The sequence below is a fragment of the Megalobrama amblycephala genome, linkage group LG24, assembly GCF_018812025.1.
Source record: "Megalobrama amblycephala isolate DHTTF-2021 linkage group LG24, ASM1881202v1, whole genome shotgun sequence".
NCBI lineage: Eukaryota > Metazoa > Chordata > Actinopteri > Cypriniformes > Xenocyprididae > Megalobrama > Megalobrama amblycephala.
In genome coordinates this window covers 10,245,052-10,271,663 of record NC_063067.1, presented here as the reverse complement: position 1 = coordinate 10,271,663, position 26,612 = coordinate 10,245,052, and the positions used below count along the sequence as shown (strand labels likewise).

General features: G+C 35.2%; 1 protein-coding gene across 1 annotated transcript in view; it reads right to left on the bottom strand.

The window, feature by feature from the left end:
• Positions 1-666: 666 nt before the first annotated feature.
• The window catches only part of LOC125259851 (probable phospholipid-transporting ATPase IIA), a 58,537-nt gene continuing 32,591 nt past the window's right edge, over positions 667-26,612 (bottom strand). The window contains exons 20-28 of the mRNA XM_048177804.1: positions 24,647-24,736; positions 24,408-24,552; positions 21,696-21,760; positions 18,624-18,779; positions 15,382-15,446; positions 12,069-12,177; positions 11,894-11,951; positions 8,404-8,607; positions 667-1,393 (exon numbers count right to left, since the gene is read on the bottom strand). Of these exons, the coding sequence (XP_048033761.1) occupies positions 1,257-1,393; positions 8,404-8,607; positions 11,894-11,951; positions 12,069-12,177; positions 15,382-15,446; positions 18,624-18,779; positions 21,696-21,760; positions 24,408-24,552; positions 24,647-24,736 (1,029 nt within the window). The 3' untranslated portion in view covers positions 667-1,256. The remainder of the gene's footprint in view (positions 1,394-8,403; positions 8,608-11,893; positions 11,952-12,068; positions 12,178-15,381; positions 15,447-18,623; positions 18,780-21,695; positions 21,761-24,407; positions 24,553-24,646; positions 24,737-26,612) is intronic.

The following is a 26,612-nucleotide window of genomic DNA, read 5'->3' as shown; positions in this document are numbered from 1 at the left end:
TGTCTTAACTCGCAACTGCAATTTCTCTCACAATTTTGAGTCACAATAGCAAAAAATGAAGAATTGAGAGACAAACTCGCAATTGCGAGAAATAAAGAGAAGTCGCAATTTTGAGGAATAAAGTCAGAATTGCGAGGTAGACTTTAGACATTATTTCTCAGAATTGAGACTTTGTATCTTGCATTTCAGACTTTTTTCTTAGAATTTTGTGAGACAAACTCACAACTGTTATAAAGTTAAAAGTTATAAAGTCCGAATTACAAGATAGAGACGAGTCACAATTACATAAAAAAGTACTGCAAGATTATATCTTGTAATTGCTAATTTAAAGAGGAAAAGTCATAAATGTGAGTTTATACCTCATAATTCAGACTTTTGTCTCAGAATTGTGAGATATTAAACTTGCAATAGTGAGTTTAGAGTCTGAATCGCGAGATAAAAAGTCACAATTACCTTTTTACTTTTTAATTCCCAGGTGGAAACAAGCTTTCATAAAAAAACAAAAGATGTATCTCTTAAAATTATTTAATGGACCTGAGCTAACATGAACTATCAATGAGCAGTTGTGTGATTAATAAATACTGTAATTTGTACATTAGTTAATGCATAAACATTTATTAATGGAACCTTACTGTAAAGTGTTACAAATATTAGTGTTTTTTTTTGGGGGGGGGGGGGGGGGTCGTACAACACATACTTTCTGTTTTCAACCTGATCAAGTCCTTTCAAGTCACATAAATTCACTAGTTTTGGAAAAGAAAAAGGTACCAAGAAAACCCTAAAACAAGTTCACTCCAATTTCCCTTTTCCCCTTTGTGCAAATTTTCCCTTGTCACATGAAAATACCAATGCAATGGAGACGCATAATAGCAATAGATTATTAAATCTCATGGAAAAACTTCCCTGTTGCCTCATGGATGATTCCCAAAAGCTAACCGGTTTGTTTAGTCTTCCTCAGGGAGAGTGATTCACTGAAACTTAAACGGTAGAGAAATTACATGATTCAGAGCGAATGGCGTCTGGACTGCGTCACACAAGCGTCCATTCTCATAGGGTACTGTATGAGCACCTGTTCAGGGCTAACCGGACTGCTAAACTGGCTCGCTGACCAAAAATTTGAAAAATCAGACTTATTTTAGTATCAGGGTGAATGAAGGAGTGAATCAAACCTGACGTTCCAGCACTTTTAGCTTTGTTTGAGCCGAGTTAGCGGTTGGAGAGCAAGCTGGACCGAGGCCACTGAGGCAGTAAAGGGTTCAAGAGGTCAGTTTGGAGTAACTCGGAGGCGAGAAGCGTCGTCTCAGGTATTTGAGGATGTAGAGCGGCAGGCAGCTGACCAAAGTGATGGCTGTCACCTTCCACACAAAAGACAAGGTGGCGATGAAATACACATCTGTGAGGGACACAAATAAAAATATTGTTATATATTTGTTAAATATTGTTAATATATTTGGATACGGTCGAACATTTGCTGGACACAGTCTCAGACGGCCCATCCATAGTCTGTTCGCAGACTCTGATTCATACTGCACACAAAACTGCAAAGAGTTTCTTCATCTGGCAAGGTCTAATCTGATTGGCTGACTTTACGATATTTCCAGAAATTAGTGAGAATGTTTTGATCCATCTAACAGGAAACAAAGTCATGTTAAGAAGATGGAAAAGTTTGCCAGGATAGTGGCATCAAATCTGTGAAAGATACTCAAGATTTTTGCTTGAAACTGTGTTTTTATGTCTCACAACTGACTATTTCTTATTTTAAAGTTTAAAAGATTACAAAGTTTATATATTTTTCACCATTTTTTTATGTGGACTGACTGCTGTGCAATTATTTAAGATTTTTTATATTTATAGATATTTTTAAGATAAAAAAAACTTTTAAATGTAACATTTTGTTTATCAAAGATGAGTTTTAAGGGATAAAATGATTGATTGCAGGGGGACTTTAATATTTCTAGGTTTTCCATGACCGTGGGAAATCTGGAACTTTCTCGGAAATGCTCAATGCAGAACTTTTTATTAAACTAAGCCTTAAAAACCTATAAACCCCAAGAAGTTTCATTGTGACCAACCAATCGGATTTTGCCAACGGTTGCCATTTCATTCTGCATCAGATGGGTGTGAGCAGATTAAATAATTAATAAAACATAAATTTGTGATATAGATATCACTGTCAATCCCCCCGAAGATCCATAAGTCTGGTCTGTTTCATGTCTGTGTCATACACTCACGTAAAAGTCTTTCCCATCAGGGCTTTTGTTCTATTCTCGTACACAAAACTTACAATTCCTGCTGAATAATCCTTTGGCTCTTTTTAAAACCTTTATTCCCAGAAATGTAGGGAACGACACCAAAACAGAGCTTGTGAAATGCTCTTAGACCACAGTCAGGTCAGTAGAAGGAGAGGCACAGATCAAAAGCTGAAATGTAGTTTGGCCAAAATGTTTTGTGTGATTTCTGGAAACTAGCGTCACAGTCACTGACCAGTCTTTGTTTAATGTGGTCAGGTGCCACACACCAGTGGAGTTGGACGGCACTCGGAGCGTTGCAGTGTCGGAACGCCTCATCAACACAACTGAAAGGACACTTGTTCCTGCGCTGTGAACGTGAGCCCTGAGATGGACACAAGTCATCTCCGCCATCATGGATCCATCATCTTCTCTGCCAGGATACGCACCGAGATCCAATGACGAATTCTCAATGTGACGTTGGTGGGCAAAAGGAAACTGTTATGTTGAAGGACTTGGATGCATTAGCAATGAGATCCAAATTATTTATGAGACAGATATCCAACTAATACAATATCCTTTCTAAGGGAGTAAGTTTTCTGTTAAAATAGGGAATTGTTTTTCATCCTCTGCTCCAATCCCTTATGGTGTACCCCAAGGTTCAGTTCTAGGTCCTCTTCTTTTTGCTTTGTACACTACCAGTCAAAAGTTTGGAAACATGACTATTTTTAATGTATTTGAATGAAGTCTCTTATGCTCATTAAGGCTGCATTCACTTCATAATAAATACAGAGAAAACAATAATATTGTGAAATATTATTACAATTTAAAATTATGGTTTTCTATTTTAATATATTTTAAAATATAATTTATTCCTGTGATGCAAAGCTGAATTTTCAGCATAATTACTCCAGTCTTCAGTGTCACATGATCCTTCAGAAATCATTCTAATATGATGATTTGAAGCTCAGTTATTATCAATGTTGAAACAGTTGTGCTGCTTAATATTTTTTTGGAATCTGTGATGCTTTTTTCAGGATTCATTGATGAATAAAAGGTTAAAAAAGAACAGCATTTATTCAAAATATATATATATTTTTTTAACAATATAAATCTTTACTATCACTTTTTATCAATTAAACACATCCATGCTGAATAAAAGTATTAATTTCTGTCAAAAAAAAAAAGAAAAAAGAAAAAAAATGATTTCTGAAGGATCATGTGACACTGAGGACTGGAGAAATGATGCTGAAAATTCAGCTTTGCATCACAGAAATAAATTATATTTTAAAGCATATTAAAATAGAAAACCATCATTTTAAATTGTAATAATATTTCACAATATTATTGTTTTCTCTGTATTTATTCTGAAATAAATGGAGCCTTAATGAGCGTAAGAGACTTCATTCAAAAACATTAAAAATAGTCATGTTTCCAAACGTTTGACTGGTAGTGTACAAAGCAAAAAGAAGAGGACCCTCTTTTCCAATTTGACAAGCACATAAATGCAGTTGTAAAAAGTAGCTTTTTTCAACTTAGATCCATAGCAAAAGTGAAAGTTTCTTTCTAGGAAAGACCTTGAAATTGTGATCCATGCACTAATTTCTTCTCGATTGGACTATTACAACTCTCTTTTATGTTGGCCTACCTCAGTCTACACGGTCTCGGTTACAGATGGTTCAAAACTCGGCAGCCAGACTGCTGACAGAAACTAGAAAGAGGGACCATATCTCCCCTGTCCTTGCCTCATTGCATTGGCTACCCATAAAATTTAGAGTCGACTTTAAGATCCTTCTTTTTGCATACAAAGCATTGCGCAACTTGGCCCCGGATTATATTTCTAAACTTATTAAACCATACACAGCTGTTAGGTCATTAAGATCTTGTGATCAGTTACTTTTATCTGTCCCTCGCTCTCGTTGCAAATCACAAGGTGATCGTGCTTTCTCTGTAGCCGCCCCAAAGCTCTGGAACAGTCTACCTTTGGGTATCAGGGCCTCTCCTTCAGTGCTATATAAATCAAATTTGACTTGACTTGACTCTGTGTCTAGCCTGTTTGCCTGTCTGCGCGACATAGAATGCAGGATGGACATGAACTTCTTATAGCTAAAACAACGATAAAACTGAAATTATTATCTTCGCACCATCAGCTATGACCTCTGATACAGTCAATCAGCTTGGTTCACTATTCTCAAATGTTCAAGACTGTGTCAAAATTCTTGGTGTCATTTTTGATTCCACTTTGAGTTTAGATAAGCAGATTAGTGCTGTTGTAAAAAGCAGTTTTTTTTTCCAGCTAAGATCTATTGCCAAAATCAAGACGATGCTCTCCAAGAAAGACCTTGAAACTGTCATTCATGCATTTATTACCTCAAAGTTGGACTATTGTACAGGGTTCCTACACATTTTCCATTTCAAAATTCCATAATTTTCCATACTCAAATTTCCAGACCTCCTTTCAGAAGAAGATTTTTGTGATTTTAACATGAAGAACATAAATGAAAAAAAAAAAAAAAAAAAAAAAAAAAATTGGCACTAGGGCTGAGCATTGAGAAATGTCACAATTGAATGCGATCTGAATTTTGATTCAGAAGCTTGTGATTTGATTAGCTTTGATTCAGTATTGATTAATTTTGGACCTATCAGGTACAGTACATGGCAAATTTAGGCGCATATAGGCTAAATTACACAATTACACAAAGTTTTTATAATAATGTTATAATAAATTTTTAATGACAATTATTTTTCTACTCTTTTTTTTTATGTAGGCTAAACATTTAAATGGTGGCTGTCATAAAACAAATTTTTACATTCAATATTGAAGTACATGTTAAGTACAAATACAATGAATATGCAATAGCCTATAGTGCATATATTTAGCAAAATGGACGTTTTTGGAAATTGAACGACTTTTCTGAGGTAGGCTAAATGTGACATTTTTACAAGCTGTTTTATTGACGCCTTTCTTGATCGATTGCATGTGACATAATACAGATTTCGGTAAGTTGTACTTTATCTTTCAACATACCTTCTGATGTTCATTCATGTTTATTTTGTGTTGTAACTAGTAAAGCAGAAGAGATGGTCGGTTCACGAGCGCTACAGAGATCTGTCACGCCACAGACCACCAAGAAAGATCGCGACTCACTCCAGTCTATGGGAAAGTAGCCCATTTTCGATTGTTGTGAGAATGTTGTGACACACACTCACCCTGAAAAAAAAAACTCTTCGGATCTAAACGATTTACATAAATTACATGTTTTGACTCAAAACAGCTAATTTCGCCAAAAAGTGACTAGTTTGCAGGTATGATAAATTTGAAAACTGAATAGCGCCAATAGTCTGGAAACACAAATATTTTTGCATACTCTGATTTCTTTTTTCCATACTTTTCCAGACCTGGAAATTACTCAAATCACATTGAACCCTGATTGTAATTCACTATACCTGGGTAATTCTCTGTTATCTCTAAGCAATACATCGGAAAATATCAGAATCGCTCCAGATTCTTTGTATCGCGAATCGAGAATCGATGTATTGTCCCAGCCCTGATATCCACATCGGATATCTTCTTATATCAGATTAAATGCTTTCTTAACTGCTGTTTTCTCACCGCTTGTGTTTATTTTGTTATTGAGAGTAAAGAGCACAGCACATATTTACATATTTATCTAAATGTCGCTCTCAGTAGTGTGGGCGGCATTGGCATGTTCATTAATAGGATAGCTCTGCAATGGCATTTCCAGCTTCTTTTTACTTCTAAGCAAAGAACGGAAAAAAAACTTTGCCGTGAGTATATCGCAAGCACGAGCAATAAGTATTGTGAAAGAGGTGAGCTACTGGCACGTGTGCATTTAATATAACATATATATGTGAATCCTCAATTGCTTTTCTTTGTAAAGTGTGCAAATCTTCAAATTGAGAAGCACTTTGATAAACACAAAGACCTTGGCCAGGGTAGCATCAACGCAGCAGGAAATGAGAGCAGGCTTGTGGTATTTCCCTCCGCAGTGAGCTCTGTATAGCGCTGTGGGCCGCGCTTGGGCTGCCCGGTGTCGTACACACACAGCGTACGAGAGAACGGGCCACAGCGGCCCTGGAATGCTGACTGAGGCAGATGGCCACATTTTATAGATTCAGATTTAACTCTCTCCATTGGTTTTGTGGAATGTGGCCACATTCTTTACCTGGATATGCCCGAAATCATGACGCCAAGATCGTTCAATAACAACAGGATTTCATGACGATAATAGGATATAAAGCAGTAGCAAAACCTTGACCAGAAAGCATAGATGAAACATATAATACCACTAAAATGACAAGAACAAGGACAACGCAAAACTATTTGTCAAGTAATGTGTTAAATGCTAAAAGGTGATTAAGGCAAGACAACCCCAAGTGATTAGAAAAAATATAACAGGTCACATTTTAATTTATGGTCCAATTCTGAATATTAAGTAACTATTAACCATAACTTTAGCCTCAATAAACTCCTAATTACAGCTTATTAATAGTCAGTATGGTAGTTGTTAAGTTTAGGTATTGGGTAGGATTAAGGATGTAGAATATGGTCAGGCAGAATAAGGCATTAATATATTAGTGTCAAATCTCTTTTTATCAAAAAATACTGTCAACAGCCAGAAAAAAAAAAAAAGTTTTTAGGAATAAAATGTACAAAATCAGGCAAATGATATATGAACACACCCCTATGTAAAAACCTTCAGAATTTGTGACCTGCTCTGGCGAAATGAGTCAGAAATCGCAACGTTCTAATTTCAAAGAACAGACTTTCAAAAATAATCTCCCAAAGTTTCGTAGTCCAGATAATTGAGTAAAGGTATTTAAATGGCTATTAAATTTGACATGGTTTTACTAAATTCGCTGGAAATGAACTTCTCAACTCCTCTCCTCACTTATGAGCATTTCCCGGTATCCCCTGAAACGTCACTATCTCTGCTCTACAAATATGGTGTTACACGTTGAATAGAACCAATCAAAAAGCTTAGAAATGTAAACACAATGACATAAATGCTGATTTTTATCAATAGGAAGCCCCGTTTCGACTGACAGGCACGCGATTGGTCCAGCCATCCTCCTGTCAGACTAGCACACGCTGGTATCTCCGTTATGAATTTGTATTTTCTACACTGTTATTGTCAACTAGCCTACACAAAGATATGATTCCATAGGCTAGCATTATTTGTTCTCTCTTTGCTTGTCTTTCTGCCTCTCTCTCTCTCTCTCACACACACACACACACACACACACACACACACACACACACACACACACACACACTCTCTCTCTCTCTCTCTCTCTCTCTCTCAAGCAAAAATGTAGCACCTCTGTTCAATCTTTCTGATTTTAGTAAATCTTTGTAAAAGTGCCTTATAAAATATTAATTCAAATAAATACTTTAAAATAATTTGAGCTTCAGCTTGGTTTAATAGCATTTATATATATAAAAATGTCTTTGGTCAAATTAAGCTGTAAAATAAATAGTTTATCCCTTTAAATGCAATGGATTTTGAAAGATATCAACAAAAAAACGGGCAAAAAACTTTAAAAGCGATTTTCTCAGGTTTTCAATTGGAAAAAGAGGGCAGACGAACATAAAAATGGGTATATCTTTAAAACCATTCAAGGTATGACTTTGACTAGGATATCATTAAGCATAAAGCTTATTGTCTCATCTTTCCATTGATACCAAAATCTCAATTTTGAAATTTGGGTCACTGTGACTCATTTTGCTGGATCAGGTCACATACAGACGGGGATAAAACTGGAAAGTTTGGTGTATGAATTGCTTCTGAAGTGGAGATTTCTGGCTCATTTTGAAAAAATGCCCTTTGCTCCAAGATTTGTATTGTAATTAAAATCTACAGATGCAATAAAATAAACATTTAAAAGTGTATTTTGGATGTTTTTCTTTACACTAGTCTAAATAACATGTTATGAAAAGCCAAATAGGCCAAAATCTCTTTGCCAGTAATGTCTTGCCTTAATAAAAAAAAAAAAAAAAAAAAAAATTATATATATATATATAAATTAAATAAATCAAAAATGAAATGTATATAAACTTTAACTTATAAATGCTTGTTCAATAAATAAAATAAAAAAAATAAAATAATATGCATGTTGTTTGGGACCCATGTGTTTATTAATGCATACTCACCGATAAACTCGTGTAAGAAGACCAGGGATGCGATGTAGCAGGCCAGACTGAGGAGTTCAGCTACGATCATCAGCCAGTGCCAGGTCTGCACGGTCAGCGCCACCATCAGCAGCTCCGTCAGGATCAGAGACGTGAAGGAGATCGCCACGATGTGCACAAACTCTGACTCGAACAGGAGCAGAGCCCCGTACATGATGATGCTACCTGCAGAGAGCACAGCACATCTCTATTACCACCAGCATCTTTGAAGATGCTGAAGAGACTTCTAGAATGCTGGATATGTACACTTTTATATATCAGTCACTTTTTTTTATTTTTTTAGGTACACCTTGCTAATATTGGTTTGGACCCCATTTTGCCTTCAGAACAGCCTTAATTCTTCCTGACATAGATTAAACATGGTGCTGGAAACATTCCTTTTTGAATTTTGGTCCATATTGTCATGATATCATCACACAGTTGCTGCAGAATTGTCGGCTGCTCATTCATGATGCGAATCTCCTGTTCTAGCACATCCCAAAGCTGCTCTATTGGATTGAGATCTGGTGACTGTGGAGATCATTTGAGTTTAGTGAACGAATCATGTTCAAGAAACCAGTTTGAGATGATTTGTAACATGGAGCATCATCCTGCCAGAAGTATCCATCAGAAGATGGTTCACTGTGGTCATAAAGGGATGGACATGGTCAGCAACAATAATCAGGTAGGCTGTGTCGTTTATATGTTGTTTACTCCAAATTTTGACCCGACCATCTGAATGTCGCAGCAGAAATCGAGACTCATCAGACCAGGCAACGTTTTTTCAATCTTCTATTGTCTAGTTTTGTTGAGCCCGTGTGAATTGTAGCCTCAGTTTCCTGTTCTCGGCTGACAGGAATGGCACCGGTGTGTCTTCTGCTGCTGTAGATCCTCAGCTTCAAGGTTCAACATGTTGTGCATCCCAGTAGATCATCAGTTTCTGAAATACTCAGACCAGCCTGTCCAGGCACCATGTTTCAAGTCACTTAAAGCACCCTACTTTCCCATTCTGATGCTCAGTCTGAACTTCAGCAGATTGTCCTGACCATGTCTACATGCTTAAATGCATTGAGCTGCTGCCATGTGATTGGCGGATTAGAAATGTGTGTTGGACAGGTGTACCTAATAAAGTAGCCGGTGAGTGTATGTATATACAAACCTATCAATCATTTGCTCAGTAAAAGACCTCTAGTGAAAGCATATACTGTTTGTATATCAGTGAATTAGAATGATTTCTGAAGGATCATATGACATATGATATATATATATATATATATATATATATATATATATATATATATATATATATATATATATATATATCTCACAGGGCTCAACGCTAAGGATTTTTTCTACTGGCCCGGTCAGGCCAATGGTTCAAATATTTACTTGCCCTGCCAAAATTTTCACTTGGCCCACAACAAAAAATTACTAAAGTAACCTATATGGACCTATAAAATAAGCCAAGTTATTGTTTTCGTTGTTTTTGAAACATGTAATCTTAATAAATAAGGTTATGACACCAAAAGCTACTAGATTAACTCACTTAAATTTTAAATATTGTTAGATAAATAAACAGCAAGTAATAAAATAGTAATAAATAATCAAATTACGAGTACTAGCACAAATGAATACAACAGAACAAACATATAAATGAAATAAACAATGCTTTTCAAGTTTTTCATGGAGGTTTAAACAGAAGATTTTCAGGTACAGAAATTGTAATATCTATAATTATATAACTATAGATTAAACTTTATTAATCAGTCAAGATCAAATACAGTTGCATAAATAATGTTTTGAAATGTTGAAAATATAAAACGTTAAATACTGTTGTTTGAAATTATTTAAAAAAAAAAATGACAAGGCACTGAAATTAAACCCGCCAGTAGGTGGCAGTGAATCACTGTTAATGAGTGAGTCATTGACATTAAACCGATTCATTCAAACGGCTGATTCGTTCATGAAGTGTTGCTCAGAGATGCAAAACAATGCTGTGGACTTTGGAAATATTTTCGTTGGCGAAATAGAGCGAAACAGGCGATTTAGTGTCTTAAATGTAAGTCACTTGATATTAATTAATTATATAAAATTAATATCACATTTGTAATTGCTGTTATTTGGAGAAAAACGGAGCTGTGTAATATTGTTTAACTATATTAAATGATATAAATATAAAAGATATACTAGGGCATTTTTGCCCCTTATCTTGAATTCTGGGGCATTCTAAAGGCATTTTAATAGACTAAATCACGCAGTGAATGCATGCATCTAAATATGCACGCGCACTAGTCTAACCTACTAGACTACGTCACGCAGAGCATGCGTACACTCAATGGGTGTGTTTTTGTTTGGTTTTTGTAAAGTGAGGGACATACTCGATAATTTCAGATTGTTAAATCAACAATTACGATATCATACACATAGACGGTATATATATCGCACACCCGACAGCACTGGCCCGATCGGGCAAGCGACCGTTCCTTCTACCGTCCCGAGCGTCGTTCACACTGGCCCCGGGCCATCGGCAGTCCTTATTGTCGAGCCCTGTATCATAACAAAGTGTTACTCTGATTTATGGGTGAAGGTTATTACTGGAGTAAAGGATTGGAAAGTTAAATAAAGAACTTTTGTGTATTCATTTTTAGCAGCAAATATATGACAGAGGTCAAGATAAAAAGAAACCATTTCTCTCAGAACTGAGGATTCACTTTATGAGACCGTAGCAAATCCCTGAGATTGCCCTATCGGCGATCTCAGGAAGAGGAAGAACACTTCCACGGATTTAGCTTTTTTTGAGCGCTTCCTGTCCTGAAGTGTTATTGTGAACTTTGAGCTCAACCTCAAACACCACTGGGACTGAAAAACGTGATTGATACATACATGAAATTCAAGACGATTCAACTTTGGAGGCTCTATTTAAAGCGCAAATGTAAACATGCTATAGATGGGAGAATTTGGATGGAAACGACTCATCCGAATGAATAATGAGGGCTATAGGACATCTCTTTTAAAAACAAGCTCTCAAAGAAGTGAGGAAATACCGAGCACAGTCTAAAGCAAACAAATCACCTTATAAATGAATGGAATGACAAAGTGTGATGCTGAAAGATTTACACACAAAGACAGCAGGGTGGAGGCTGCTAGTGTGGCTCAAAAAGCCATCGTGGAAAACCTCCCAGTGTTATTCGACTATTGTAGCCACAGACACAAATAAACTATTCAGTGCGGGCGAGCAAAAACACGTGTGTGGGTTTTGTTTAGATGAAACAACATTCACCACACTGTGCTGCTGCTGCTGCCGCTTTCTTAACAAAGCCTCTGAATGGACGTTACAAACACAGTTACGCTTCAGTCAGTGGGAGACATAAATGGTCTACTCAATTTACAACACAACTACTTTGTTGAGTGAAGGTTGTTGCACAGTTCATGCACTGCACCATATGGTAAAATAACCAGATTATTCGCTTACCTTGGTAGATACTGATCAAGACCCATATTAAGAATGTTTTGAAGGAGAGAGGCCGTCCCTGAAAACAATTACAGTTATTAATATTAAAAAAAAAAAAAAAAAAAAACACACACACACATACAAAAGATTCATTAACTAAATCTTCTTAGGTTATTCATTTCAGGGTCAAAGATACCTTTAGAAGATCCTTGTAAAGTTCGGGATATAACATGGCCACCTCAGACTTGACATCTTTATCCAAAACCAGGGAGAAAACAGGGAACATGGTGTAGATAGTGGAGTAGCTATGATCGGCACAGAAAAAAGTTGCTAAGGTTGCATCTTTTTGATTAAAAATACAGTAAAAACAGTAATATTGTAAAACATTATTACAGTTTAAAATAATATAATTTTTAAATACAACTGAAATACAATTATAATACAGTTTAAAATAATATTTCCTATTTCAAATCTGAATTTTCAGCATTATTTTCACTTGAGCATCTTCAGTGTCACATGATCAAATATGCTGATTTGATGCTCAAGAAACATTTCTAAATATTATCAATGTTAACAGTTGTGCTATTTCATATTTGTGTGGAAACCAAGTTTTTTTTCAGGATTATTTGATGAACAGAAAGTTCAAACGAACAGCATTTATTTGAAATAGAAATCTTTTGTAACATTATAATGTCTTTACTGTCACTTTGGATCATTTTAATTTGGCCTTGCTGAAGTATTAATTTCTTATTAAAATCATAGTGACCCCAAACATTTGAGTGGTAGTTATTTAAAAAAAACAATAGTTACATTTTAAAAATATATAGAAAATTTTCCATTAAAGCCCTATTCGAACGGGACTTGTCTTTTATTTATTTATTAATTAATTTAGATATAATTCTAATTTATTAAAAAAAAAAACCTATTTAACTATACTTCCCACGAGTTTATAGAAGTGGCTGTTTAAAAGAAACTTGGGTAACACTTTACTTGAAGGGTTGTGCATAAGACTGACATGACACCTTCATAATCTTGACATGACACGTGTCATGATTATGAATGAGGTTTTATGCATGTTTATGACAACTGTCATTAAGTGTCATTCGCTCAATTATGTCATTTTAAATGCAAAGATGACATTGTTTGAGATGTCTTTGTTACGACAACTTGACATAAACCAACACATCATAACCTGTCAGTGTCTTTGTCATGACAACTTGACATTAGCAAAACATCATAACCGGTCATAAACATGACATAGCAGATTAATTATCAAACTTAAAAAAACTACTTAGCTTTATGGGTTAACATTACATTACATTATTTTGGTAACATTTCAGTATAGGGAACACATATATAAACGATTAACTATGACTTTTCCCTCAATAAACTCTTAATTTACTGCTTATTATAGTTAATTGTTAGGTTTAGGTATTGGGTAGGATTAAGAATGTAGAATAAGATCATGCAGAATAAGGCATTAATATGTGCTTTATAAGTACTAATAAACAGCCAATATTTTAGCCATATGAATGGTAATAGTAATAAGCAACTAGTTAAAAGACCCTAAAATAAAGTGTTACCATTATTTTATAACAGTGTCATCTTTTTTACGAAATTTGAAATTGTCTATTATCTGACCTTCTGTTGGAGGAAACTTAAAAAAAAAAAAAAAAAAAAACATGAAATGAAAAATAGTCATGACGCTGTTATAAAATTATTTGTCAGAGTATTGTCACTTAATGACATTTTAATGACAAGTTCAATTTGTACCACTGTACTTGAGCTCAAGATACATATTTATGACACTATTATAATGGCCTCATGACAGCCAATGTCAAAACCAACCACATGACAGTTTAATGTAATGTTAACCCATAAAGCTAAATGATGTCAAGTTGTCATGACAAAGACACTCACAGGTTATGATGTATTGGTTTATGTCAAGTTGTCATAACTCGGACATCTCAAACAATGTCATCTTTGCATTAAAAATGACATAATTGAGCGAATGACACTTAATGACAGTTGTCATAAACATTCATAAAACCTCCTTCATATTCATGACATGTGTCATGTCATGATTATGAAGGTGTCATGTCAGTCTTATGCACACCCCTTCAAGTAAAGTGTTACCGAAACTTGCATAAATGAGCAGAAAAATCTAGACAAGTATCTTATCCTTACCTGTCACCGAAATTAAAATGGGCAGTCTTCGCAGTTCGCAGTAATTAATTTTATCAATTTATTTTTTCATCAAATACCATCCATATTGAAATAAAATCATGCAAAAGATTGGTGCGGAAATGGTAGCTCAGGTAGGTCAAAAAACACGTTAGTATAATACGACACTAGCAATCACAGACATTAGCATTCGAACGGAATTAGAGTTTTCCGAAAAACAGTAGGTCATTTGAGCTGGAATTTTACTGAGGTTGTGTGAGAAAAAAAGCTATGAAAATTTGAACGGGATTACAATTACAAAGCACGCTATTGAAACACAAATTTCTTTAACGTCCTCCGGGGCTTAACATTTATTATTTTTCATGAAAAATGCATACTATACTTTTTAAAGTATACTTTCATGTTATTTTTTATGCTATTGAACATTTTTTGATTTCTGCAGCTGCTCTTGCCAAACCATCAGACCAATGATCAGGGTTGCCAGGTTTTCACAACAAAACCCGCCCAACTGCTTCTCGAAACTAGCCCAAACCTAGCCTAATCGCGTTTTTTTGGCGGGGATCCCCTGGTAAAATTCGCATTCCAGGGGCTAAATATTATTGTTATTTGGGTTTGCTTCAACCCGCGGTTATTAAAAACAATCCGCAGCAACAGTGTTAAAGCAGCCCAAAACCACAGACCTGGCAACACTGACAATGATTTTCCAGTTATTCATCATCACTGAACAAGGATTTTTAAAAATCATTTTATAACGTTTGCACTCACAAAAATACCATTTCTAGCCAATTAAATATTTCATAGCAAAACATAACTAGAAAAATGTGTATTTTACAGTATATATTTATCTTTTTCATAACTTCACCAGGTCAGGGAAATTCTTTGAGGCAATAATTGAAAACATCAAGCTCTGACATGTATCTGTTAATAAAAGTAAAATGCACCAAATGTAGTACAAATTTGCTAATTTGTATAAGTTGCCACAGAATCACCCACATATATTTCATATGAAGAGAAAATCATGTGATTTAGATTCACAGCTGTACTAGTGTAGGTGAAATTTCAGCTTTATTCTCTCACTATCCTGAACTCATTTTCACTGAATTAGAAGAGCCAGTCCGCTTTAACCCCTTGTTCATCTCAGACTTCACAAAGACTCTTTTGATGGACATCTGCTTTGGCACTCTTTTTCTGGCTCAGTGGCCGTGACTCTTGATGGAACAAAACCCTCAGCGATCCTCTAATGTCAGAGCTGTCTGAAGCACATGGCTGAAATGCCAGAGAGATTTCACCGAGTGCAAATGAGTCATCATCACTCGCACACTCACCCAATAATGAGGAAGCCTTGATAAAGTGGAACAGATGCAAAGTAGAACACAGAGGAGAACACAGCCTGTGAGGACACATGGGAAGAAGAACATCAGCAGAAAAATGAGACAGCAGGCAACTAAAGGCATCGGTCCTGTCAATTCTCATGCAGAAAAGTACTGCAGTGGTACTTTGATATACACCACGATAATAAATGATTATCATGTTCATGTACAAAAGTATTTTTTCATTGTACAGTAGTGGCAAGTGATGTCCGGCCTAGGAAAAATGACATCTTCACCCTTTATTTAATTATTATTCAAAAATTGTTAAAGATTTTGTAAGCATATTACATAGTTGTGCTTGGAGTCAATTGTTTTATGAAACATACCAAATTGTGTGGACATTTTTTGGTCAGACTGTCATACAAAGAAATTATGTACACAAGCAAAAAAAAAAAAAGAAATATTAACAAAATATTAATAACTAGGGGTGTGACGAGACAGTTAGCTCACAAGAAAAGATGAGACACAAGATTGATTTCACAAGAACGAGACCAGATTTTTACACAGTATTTTTAAGAAATCCTCAATGACGAAATTCATGACTAGAAAAATAGCCTGCAGGTGCATTTGAAATGCTTTAACTAATCATCTTGTAAATGAATGTCATTTCAGTTCTACTTTCTGAGTATGAATTATCATATGCAGTAAAAGACAACAATATTCAAGCACTGTAAAATGTTTTGCCACAAACTCAATTGAATTCTCTCCTGTATGATTTCATATCTTTTCAGACCTGTACTTGATTTATGAGCTTCTAAAGCTTTTCACCTCCTAACTGAATCCCTTTCCACAAATTGATCATAGAAATAAAAACAGTATAAATAAAAATGAATAACACAGTTTTCTCTTAGTCTGAAGTGCAAACAATAAGTGCAACCAGGGCTTGACATTAACTTTTTTGCTCACCAGCCACTGTGGCTAGTGGTTTTCCAAAGTTACTAGCCACTGAGCATTTTCACTGGCCACAATTTTGATGTTGGTAAATTACATTTTATATGATTAAAGTTGACTTTGTTATGCTTATATTACTTTATTTTGAGTCATTTTACTTGATTTAGAAGATTTAAAACCCTTTCAAACTTTTAAATGCAGACTGACCACCCAAATCAAGACTACATTGTATATCAGCTGGTATGTACAGGTGGGCAAGAGGTGGACAATATGAGCATGGGCTAATATGAGAAATTGTATAAGTTATTTGTGATAGGCTATATAAAAGAACAGAGAAGCAAATTACAAAAACAATAGTACATTAAAAATAATCTTTTTTCAGATTATTTAACATCTTTTGTTGTTTGATTAACATTAATGACAGAGAGGTATTTAATTGGGCTGCTGAATGCATGGACGTAACTGACGTATATCCAGTTATTACCCACCTGTTTACATCCACTTAAGCCATAACCGACTGTATTCACGCGAGATACTCCACACGATGGACATTTAGATATCTGTGTGCACTGTTTAACTATTCAGGCTCGAGGAGAACTGATCGCGCGCGACAGAACGCTTCTGTTGTGTGTCATTCAGCGCAATTCCGCCTATCCCTCATTCACTAACTGCACGTAGCCTAAATAACGAATTGTGTGATTGGATTGTAATTTTGTGCTACGACGATCTTCGGCGATCATTTGGCTGTAAACTGAAATTATATTCTAGTGGGAGTGGCTGTCTTACCCGCCACAGCTGAAATCTACCCGCATTTGGCGGGCTGGCGGGTGTTAATGTCAAGCCCTGAGTGCAACCATAATCAAAGTACTCTCACAATATTCAAACGGACCAAATTTTTCTTCACACATGATACAGAGCTAAGAGATGGTTAGATAAGATAGCTTTCATATTGGGAGATATTTGTATGCATCAGAGAGCTGCTTTCAAAATGCGGGGTATTGAAATCTCGTTCGAATGAGCGCTCGCGTTTTACTTTCACTTTCGAGATCTCGCATACTCTGTGAATAGGGAATGGCGGTGCTGTGCACGCATTCTACAAGATAAGACATTTATTAGATGCTTTAAGGCTCTGTTGTGCAACGAATCCTCCGCCATGATCTTGTCGGTCATTGTCACTTACTCTCGTCACATGATCAGTGAACTCTGATTCCTGCTGCACTACGTATGACTCTGCTGCTCGTGTTGGATTAGCTGAATGGAATTGAAGTGACCGTTATCTAACTGAATTATATGGTTTTTATTTCTATTTACCCTCACACTCCATCATGGCAATATCGTGAGACATCATTTTAATCTCGTGAGATCTTGTGGCACACCCCTATTAATAACTGATTATGTTTTAGTCATTGTATGCATTTTTTTTTTGCATAGTAAAATAAACCATGAAGCTGTAGTCGCCCTTTTTTGCCAAATAATTTTGTCAGATAAATACCTTTACCAGGTTTAGTGTTTTGTTTTACCTTTATATTTAAAATATTTAAAACAGTATCATACTTTTTTTTTTAAAAAACATGAAATTACCATTGTACACATGGAAAAATTATGGTTTTACCATGGTATTATATCCAAAAATAAGTATAATTATAATAATATAAATAAACATTATATGTAATACATAAGCATCACCATGGAACATATCCGAAAACTGCAGTATTACTGTGATTTCCATGAAATTATTGCCATGAAATCATCCAAAGAAATCATGGTGAATGCCCAAAAAACTATGATAATGCATTGGTATTGTGTCTTAAAATCATACTAATGCTATGGCACATGTATAAAATAACCACAGTAATACTATGGTATATGTTCAGAAAAAAAAATTATATTATATATATATATATATATATATATATATATATATATATATATATATATATATATATATATTATTATGGTAGTTTTGGGTTCTTTTTTTGTTAGTGTTATAAAAACTGTAATCAATATTTACATGATTCACAGACACCAAACAGTAAATTAATATATAATACAAAAGGAGCAATTTATATATATATATATATATATATATATATATATATATATATATATATATATATATATATATATATATATATATATATATATATATATATATATATATATATAGTACAGTTATGCCAAATTCATGATGTTCTTTTTTTAAGACATGAAACCTTCAACACTATGCTGTGTTTATTTGCAGCTACTGTGATTCATGGGCTCATGGTGGATAATTACTCAAGCAGACGCATACGCTCAGACACTACCTGCATGGTGCTGATGCAGAGACTCCGGTGGATGACAAACTGGCTGAGTGCAGCGGACCGTTTGTAGCTGTTTCTGCCGTGGACCATAAGCAGTCTGCCCAAGTGCTTAAACTGAGTGATGGAGAAGTCTGCAGCCAGAGACGCCTGCTTCCCTTCCTGCATACGCAGATAAATAAACAAACAGGTCAGAGCGCTTACACACACTTTTTTTGGACAATGCGCAAGAATGTTTTATAGATTAAGCCGGGCTATATTAAGCATTTTCGGATCACTGGGCAGTTTAAGACTGACCGGGTGAAGCAAAAACGGAATAAAAGCAGCGTCCCACGTAACCACGTCAAGTCAATCAAGGCTTAAGCTGTGTTAGTCATGAATGACTCAATATCAATTAACTTTCCACAACGTCTCATTTTGATGACCCGGAAAACTCGCTTGGCGCACCACAAGTGGGTCAACCTTGGCTTTGTAGTATTTTAGGTACATTTAGACTCATAAAATGTCTGATGTCTAAAACGAGTTTCTAAATTGACCGTCCACTTCAGGAAGGCATTCCTGAGATCAGACTAAACTGTGGTATCAATTTTGAAATCGTTGGTGGGCCGGGCTAAGACAACATGATGTGCCATTTGTAAAGTATTTAACATCCATAATGTATACATATTAATATGAATAGTCCTGATTGGTCTATACAACTAACTTAGGTATATGAAAAACTATTATATCCCTAGCCGAACTATTAAAAGGGTCCTTGATTATGATTTCACTTTTTTATCTTTAGTTAGTGTGTAATGTTGCTGTTTGAGCATAAACAACATCTGCAAAGTTACGACTCTCAAAGTTCAATGCAAAGGGAGATATTTTCTTTTACAGAAATCGCTTTTTAAGGACCACAACAAATGGCTGCAATGAGCTTCTTCCCGGGTTGGTGACATCACAAACCCCAAAATTGACATAAACCCCGCCCCTGGGAACACACAACAAAGGGGGCGAGGCCATGTTGGGCTGCTTTAGAGAAGAGGAAGAGTTACTGACAATTGTTATTTTGGCTGCGTGAGATTCTCCAGCTTTGTTGTTGTTGAGCTGTTAAAGCTCCGCCCTCTTCTGGAAAGGGGGCCGGGAGCAGCAGCTCATTTGCATTTAAAGGGACACACACAAAAACGTCGTGTTTTTGCTCACACCCAAAAAGGGGCAAATTTGACAAGCTATAATAAATGATCTGTGGGGTATTTTGAGCTGAAACTTCACAGACACATTCTGGGGACACCAGAGACTTATATTACATCTTGTAAAAAGGGGCATTATAGGTCCCCTTTAATATAAAATAAAAAATAATAAAAAACTAGCTGAAAACATTAATTGACTTGGTGGTGGTTGGATGCTAATAAACAAAATAGCATGGTCTCAAATGCCTTACTGCTTAAGTAAATAAAATATAAAGAAATCATTCTGAAATCTTTGGTGGTTTAGGCTAAGACAAAATGAAGCGTTATTTGTAAGATAATTACAAATGAAATATGTCACATTAACTTCTGTAGTGTTACAAATTTATGATATTAAAATGGATCATTCCGGTCTTGATTAGTTAATACAGCTATGAATATGAAAAACAATTAACAACAGAATCACCACTAAAATAAAATAACATAAAATAAGAAAAAAAAATCTAAATAAATAAGAAAAAGTAGATGACCACATTAAATAACTAGTCATTTTTTTATGCTAATACACTCAATATGGCCTCAAATGCCTTACTGCTTAAATGAAATAAAATTTATATAAATGATTATATAAATTTGTGTCAGGGACTGAGAAAGAGTTTTTTTATATTGTAATAATTTCACATTTAATCTCCAAATTAATGTAGAAACAACAGTATATTTAAATATTTGATCTAACAGGTAGGAAATATCCAGAATCAAAGCAGTTATCAAACACTTCACAGTATTCACTGCATAATTTAGATATGAAAATATATTCATTTTTATTAAAGCTACAAAAGTTATTCAGTTAAGAGCAGTGAGTGATTTTCTTTAACATTAATGGAAGACTGTAGCAGGTTTATTAGGCTGCTGTCACTTTAAGACCTGCCGCACATGGCGCGGATCTGCATACTATTTTAACTCTTTGCGTTTATTTAAAACTTTATTTAACTCATATGTGCTTACGAGGATACTCGACAAAATTGGCATTTTGGCATAATTTTGTGTTTTTGTCCATTCAAGCGCAAAAGAGAACAGTACCTCACTGAGTTCTCTTTTGTGTCTTGTTGCGCTTGAATGGTTTAAAAGCATTTATATGAATAAGAGCGTGATCATATAATGTAACACTAGCCAAAGGATGACAGAGAAAAACGGATGCTGTGTTAATTGCGCTAAATATTTTTCAAGTGTTAAACTGAAACAATTAATTGCATGGTTTAATTTTGACAGCACAATTAAAAATATACAGTCAAACCAAAATTTATTCAGACACCTTGAACATTTCATTCATTATTACAGTTTATTCACTATAGTTTAAAAAATTGCAATAAAATATGACAAGATCTCAGAGTTAAACTGTGTCAGAAAAAATTATTTTAATTATGTCAGATAACACATAAGCAAAACATGGTCAGGTCAAAGTGTCTGAATAATTTTTGGTGCCAAATTTTTATCAATTTTATTGGTAGTCACTGTATGAATAATTTTTGGGTATAATATGTCACAGTTTACTTTATTTTGCTATCCTCACTTACATAAAAATATAAAAAAAATGTTTTGGTTTGACTGTATATAAAAACAGATATTGTATTCTTTAAAATTATATTAATAAGACCAAGAACTTCTATTTAGAAAAAAAATAGGATGAATTTTGATTTTATGATTATAACACATTATAAATCAGGCATGGGAAGTTGTTGCATGTAAATGTTTGGAGTCATTTTACATGCGTTCTGTGTGTAATGTAAGAAATGTGAGAATCTGTCTATTGCATGTAAAAGAGCCTGTGTTTGAGCGCAGATGGAGGGAAGACTCCGGAAGCAGCGACAGTGTGTGTGACAGGACTGCTACTCGGGGAACTGGTAGCTCTTACTTTTCCCTCCACTCCCACGCCACAGTCTGCTTCCTGGATCATGCTGACATCATTTCCTCCATCCCCTGAGAAAGAGAAAACAGTGAGAGATGAGCCAATGACAGCTGGTGCCGTGACCCAGACTGAGACCTTATTAAAGGGCAAAAAAAAAAAAAAAAAAAACTGATGTTATGTCACATCATGTCAAGATTATATATTGTTAACTTGGTATACTTGGTATATTGGTATACAATGATATTGGCTATTATTAATGCTTAGTCTGGATGATATTCAAAGCACTACACAGTATTAAACAGCTATCTTAGCCATCCAGATTTCTACTGTACATTACAATGTTTTAATGTCTGATTTCATTAAGCATTTCATTTTCTAATATATATATATATATATATATATATATATATGTGTGATATATTATATCCGTTCATCCCTATTATATTTATTAATAAAGATAAATTATATTTATGAATTTGTATTAATTCATTTTATTAAGTCTGTGTTTAATCATGATTGCAAATAAAAATACATACAAGATCAAATAAAAGATAACACACACACAAACAAAACAAAGACTACAAAAAAGTGCTGCAGGGATGACTTGTTTTGGTAGGGAAAACCTTGAAATAAGTTGCAATTTAGCGCTTCCAATTCCATCGTCCTGAAGTCATCGATTTTTTTTAACGGGTTTTTGTTTAAATGCCTAAAATAAGGTTTGTGGTGAACACTAGCTCAAGATATTTTCACGTTTTAAGATAGATATTTTTTTAAAAAAGCTTTTACTTATCATCTTGTAAAAGGTGGTTGCTAACAAGTGCCTAAACGGGATACAGAGGTTGTCTGGGACACTAAACATAATAAGCCGAACAGGTAAACTCATCTACACTCAAAAAAATAACTCTTCGAATGAACATAAAAAAATCATGGAAAAGATTTCCACATGATTAAGTTGCTTTATTTCAGCATTATGCAATTCTGTTATTCCAATTTAATGTACTTACGTTGGGGCAACTTAATTTATTAAGGTTGATTCAACTTATTTACTATGGTTGAGCACAGCTTAATTTAATAGTGTCAGCCCAACTAATTTGCAATGTTTTGGAAAATAAATAAAAAGCAATAAATAAAAAATAAATTGTTTTCATATACATTGATTTTTACAATTAATTCTTCTTGTTTAATTTTGTGATGTTCTGTGTTAGAAATCTAGATGTGATACTGGATTCATCCTAAATTGTCTTAACCAAAAACATTGTAAAGCCTAAATTGATCATAAGTCCATTGCTGGCAATGGTTTTACAATCAACATAGGCTTACAATGCTTTTGGGGAATGCAACCCAGAGCACTACCACAGTGATTACTAGAAGTAATTTGAAAGTTTGTTAGCAGGTCCTCAACCCAAGCACAAGTGCAACAATTCACCACAATGGTAACCCTAAAACTATTAATTAACAGAAACTTTTAAATACCAACATAATAGAACATTTATTAAAAAGTCTTTCCATTTTCTCATCTTTCTAAAAACTGCTTAAAATAACACTTTATTTCAACATTTACACTCCTAGTTCAGCCCCTTTGCAAAGCATGATGGGAAGTGAAAATCCTGTTTGATTGAGTCCTGGTTGGGTTTACTTGATTGAAACATGTTATTCCAATATGAAAACATCAAGTCAAAGAGTAATCGTTTCAAGTCAATTTAACATGAATCAATCACATTTAAACCAGAAAACTGATCCAACTGATCCAACTAAACAATTGTTTAAATGAACTGAACAGCATCAAAAAATCTTTTTTTGAGTGTATGTGCTAGGGTTGCATGATTATTCAAAATTAAACCACGCGCGATTTGGCAAAAGCTGCGATTTGTTTATGCGCAGCTTCTCAGTGAAGCACGGCTCTGTGATCAGTAAAATGCTGCTCCATCTGAAAGCCGAAATATGCCCCGCAGAAGTACGATAACGCACGTCATTCCAGGAAATCCCTATGGGCATCATACTATCGCTGTAGCTGAATAAACAGAAGACGCTTTGATATGCTTTAATTGATTAAACATGACTAATAAACACACGACTACGACAATAAATGGTTTATCTGAGTTGCTTCTCGGGTATTTTCATGATAATAAAGTATATTTATACCTCAATAAGTCCACTATATGGAGAAAACTCCTGGAAATATTTTCCTCAAAAACCATATTTTTTTTCGACTGAAGACTGACATAAACATCTTGTATGACATTTCAGGAAATTTTTAATTCTGATGTGAACTAATCCTTTAATTGCAATTTATCATGCAGCCCTGCTACACACTAGTCCATTTATACAGCCTCACTGTGTTTTTATTCGTACTCTCGCAAACTATTCTAACTCAAACTTTCAGTAAAAATGTATTTAAATAAAGACTGAAAGAGTTGCCAGAAGATTAACGGTGGTGACACTGAAGTCATGTGACCATGGTGTAGTTTGTTTATAGCCTACGTTTAGCTTTTTACATCTGCCGATTGTATTGATGAACAAAATGTGTAAGAATCATAGACTTTTGTTGGTCACAGAGCTTATTTTCTGCAATAATTCAAAAGTGAAGGTAAAAATCCTATTGGGTTTTTGTCAAGGGTATTAGGGTGATGCTAACTTACGATAATATGTCATCACTGTATATTAAAGTGATTTAGTGTCAGAGGAAGTGCACAGGGCCAATGGCTTCTGCATACTCACCCACGGCACAGGTGAGTTTGCCAGTGCGTTCCTGCAGCAGACGTACAATCTGAGCTTTCTGTGTGGGAGCGCAGCGGCAGCACACAACGGCCGGACACTGGCACGCTAACTCCATAAACTCATACTCGTAATACTTCAGACAGACCTGCAACAACAACAACAGGCCATGTCGCTAGCAAAGTTTGCAAAAGTGTTAGGGGTTCGTCCAAATGCAACGTGTACATGTGGGCTCACATTACCTCCAGAGAGTCTCCCGATATCACCAGCGCACAGTCGTGTTTCCTCCTGAAGGCGTTGAGCTCAAGGTGAGCTTCGCTTCGAGTGGTTACCTGCAACCCATCGGAGATCTCACCATCAGGAGTGTTTTTTTCTCACACAAACACACAATCAGCCACTCGAATAATGATCTCGGCGGTGAACCGCAGCAAGATCACCTGACTGAGATATTAACTTCAGCTGTCAGTTGCGTGGCAGACCGTGCCAGATTCAACTAGCTATCTGCTCAACCGTCCAACTGTGAGGTTTACATTGCCTGCTGTCTGCAAGTTTCACACAGGAAGTTCACCATTAGTAACTGTTGTTTTTGTATTTACAGATGGCTTTGGGCAGATATGGCTTTCTTAAAGGATCAGTTCACTTCAGAATTCAAATTTCCTGATAATTTACTCACCCCCATGTCATCCAAGATGTTTATGTCTTTCTTTCTTCAGCTGAAAAGAAATTAAGGTTTTTGAGGAAAACATTCCAGGATTTTTTCTTCAAAGGGGTTGAAGATCCAAATTGCAGTTTCAGTGCAGCTTCAAATGGCGCATCGCAGAGCAGTGCAAGACGAGCATTTGTGGTTAAAAAGAATATAAATGTTATTTGTTTTAAGAAAATGAATGATCGTTTCACTAGATAAGACCCTTATTCCTCATCTGGGATCGTGTAGAGCCCTTTGAAGCTGCACTGAAACTGACATTTAGACTTCAACCCTTTGGTCCCTGTTGAAGTCCACTATATGGAGAAAAATCCTGGAATGTTTTCCTCAAAAACCCTAATTTCTTCTTGACTGAAGAAAGAAAGACATAAACATCTTGGATGACATGAGGGTGAATAAATTATCAGGAAATTTAGCAATAAACAAACTCACCGTCATGCCATTTTTCAAACTTGTATGTCTTTCTTTCGGCTGTGAACTACTGAAGGAGATGTTAGTAAGAATGTTCAGGCTGCTCTTTTCCATTTGAGAAACATCACACAGGTTTGGAACAACATGAAGGTGAGTATATCATATTCCCTTGCAGTTATCTCAAAACATGAACCACAAACAATTTTGTACACAAAGCTCCTCGCCAATGGAGGATGTTTTCTAATTGGTGGACGAGCAGAGCAATTCATCTGTCAATTTCAAACACACCAGACATCAATCTGGATGCCATTTGTGTCCAGGAGGAAGCCAATCCAGATGCCGCTTCGATCCAGAGGGAATGAGATGCCTGTTTTCATGTTGTGCCAGCCATTGTCTTCTGTTTCCAGGAACTTCTGCTGCAGGGAAGATTCAACCTTCCTCAGAGCGGCCTATCTTTCTGTGGCAGCACGCCACATGGGAACTCCGTTCACATAGAGAGGGCACAGGATGCTACTTTCCCTGTTTAGTTCTCTGAATGCTACTAAACTCACTCAAGCTTTGGACCCCATTTGTGTTGGAGACATTTGGAAGACAGGATTGTTTATGAGCTTACGTGCACACTACTACTTCAAAAGTTTGGGGTCTTTGAGATTTAAAAAAAAAAAAAAAAAAGAAATTAATACTTTTATTCAGGAAGGATTCATTAAATTGATCAAAAAGTGACAGTAAAGGCAATTTCTATTTCAAATAAATGCTGTTCTTTCTAATAACCATGACAGATATAGAACAGATATATATGTGAAAAACATGAACAAATGTCAACTAATTCATTTTTGTCTAGTGTGCTGTCAAATCAATTCTAAACTTTCTATTCATAAAATCCTGAAAAATCTAAATCCTGAAAAATGTATCACTTACCACAAAAATATTAAGTGGCACAACTGTTTTCAACACTGATAATAATAAGAAATGTTTCTATTAGAATGATTTCTCAAGGGTCATGTGACACTGAAGACTGAAGTAATGATGCTGAAAATTCAGCTTAGGTTATTTTTAAATTGCAATAACATTACAATTTATAATAATGTAATATT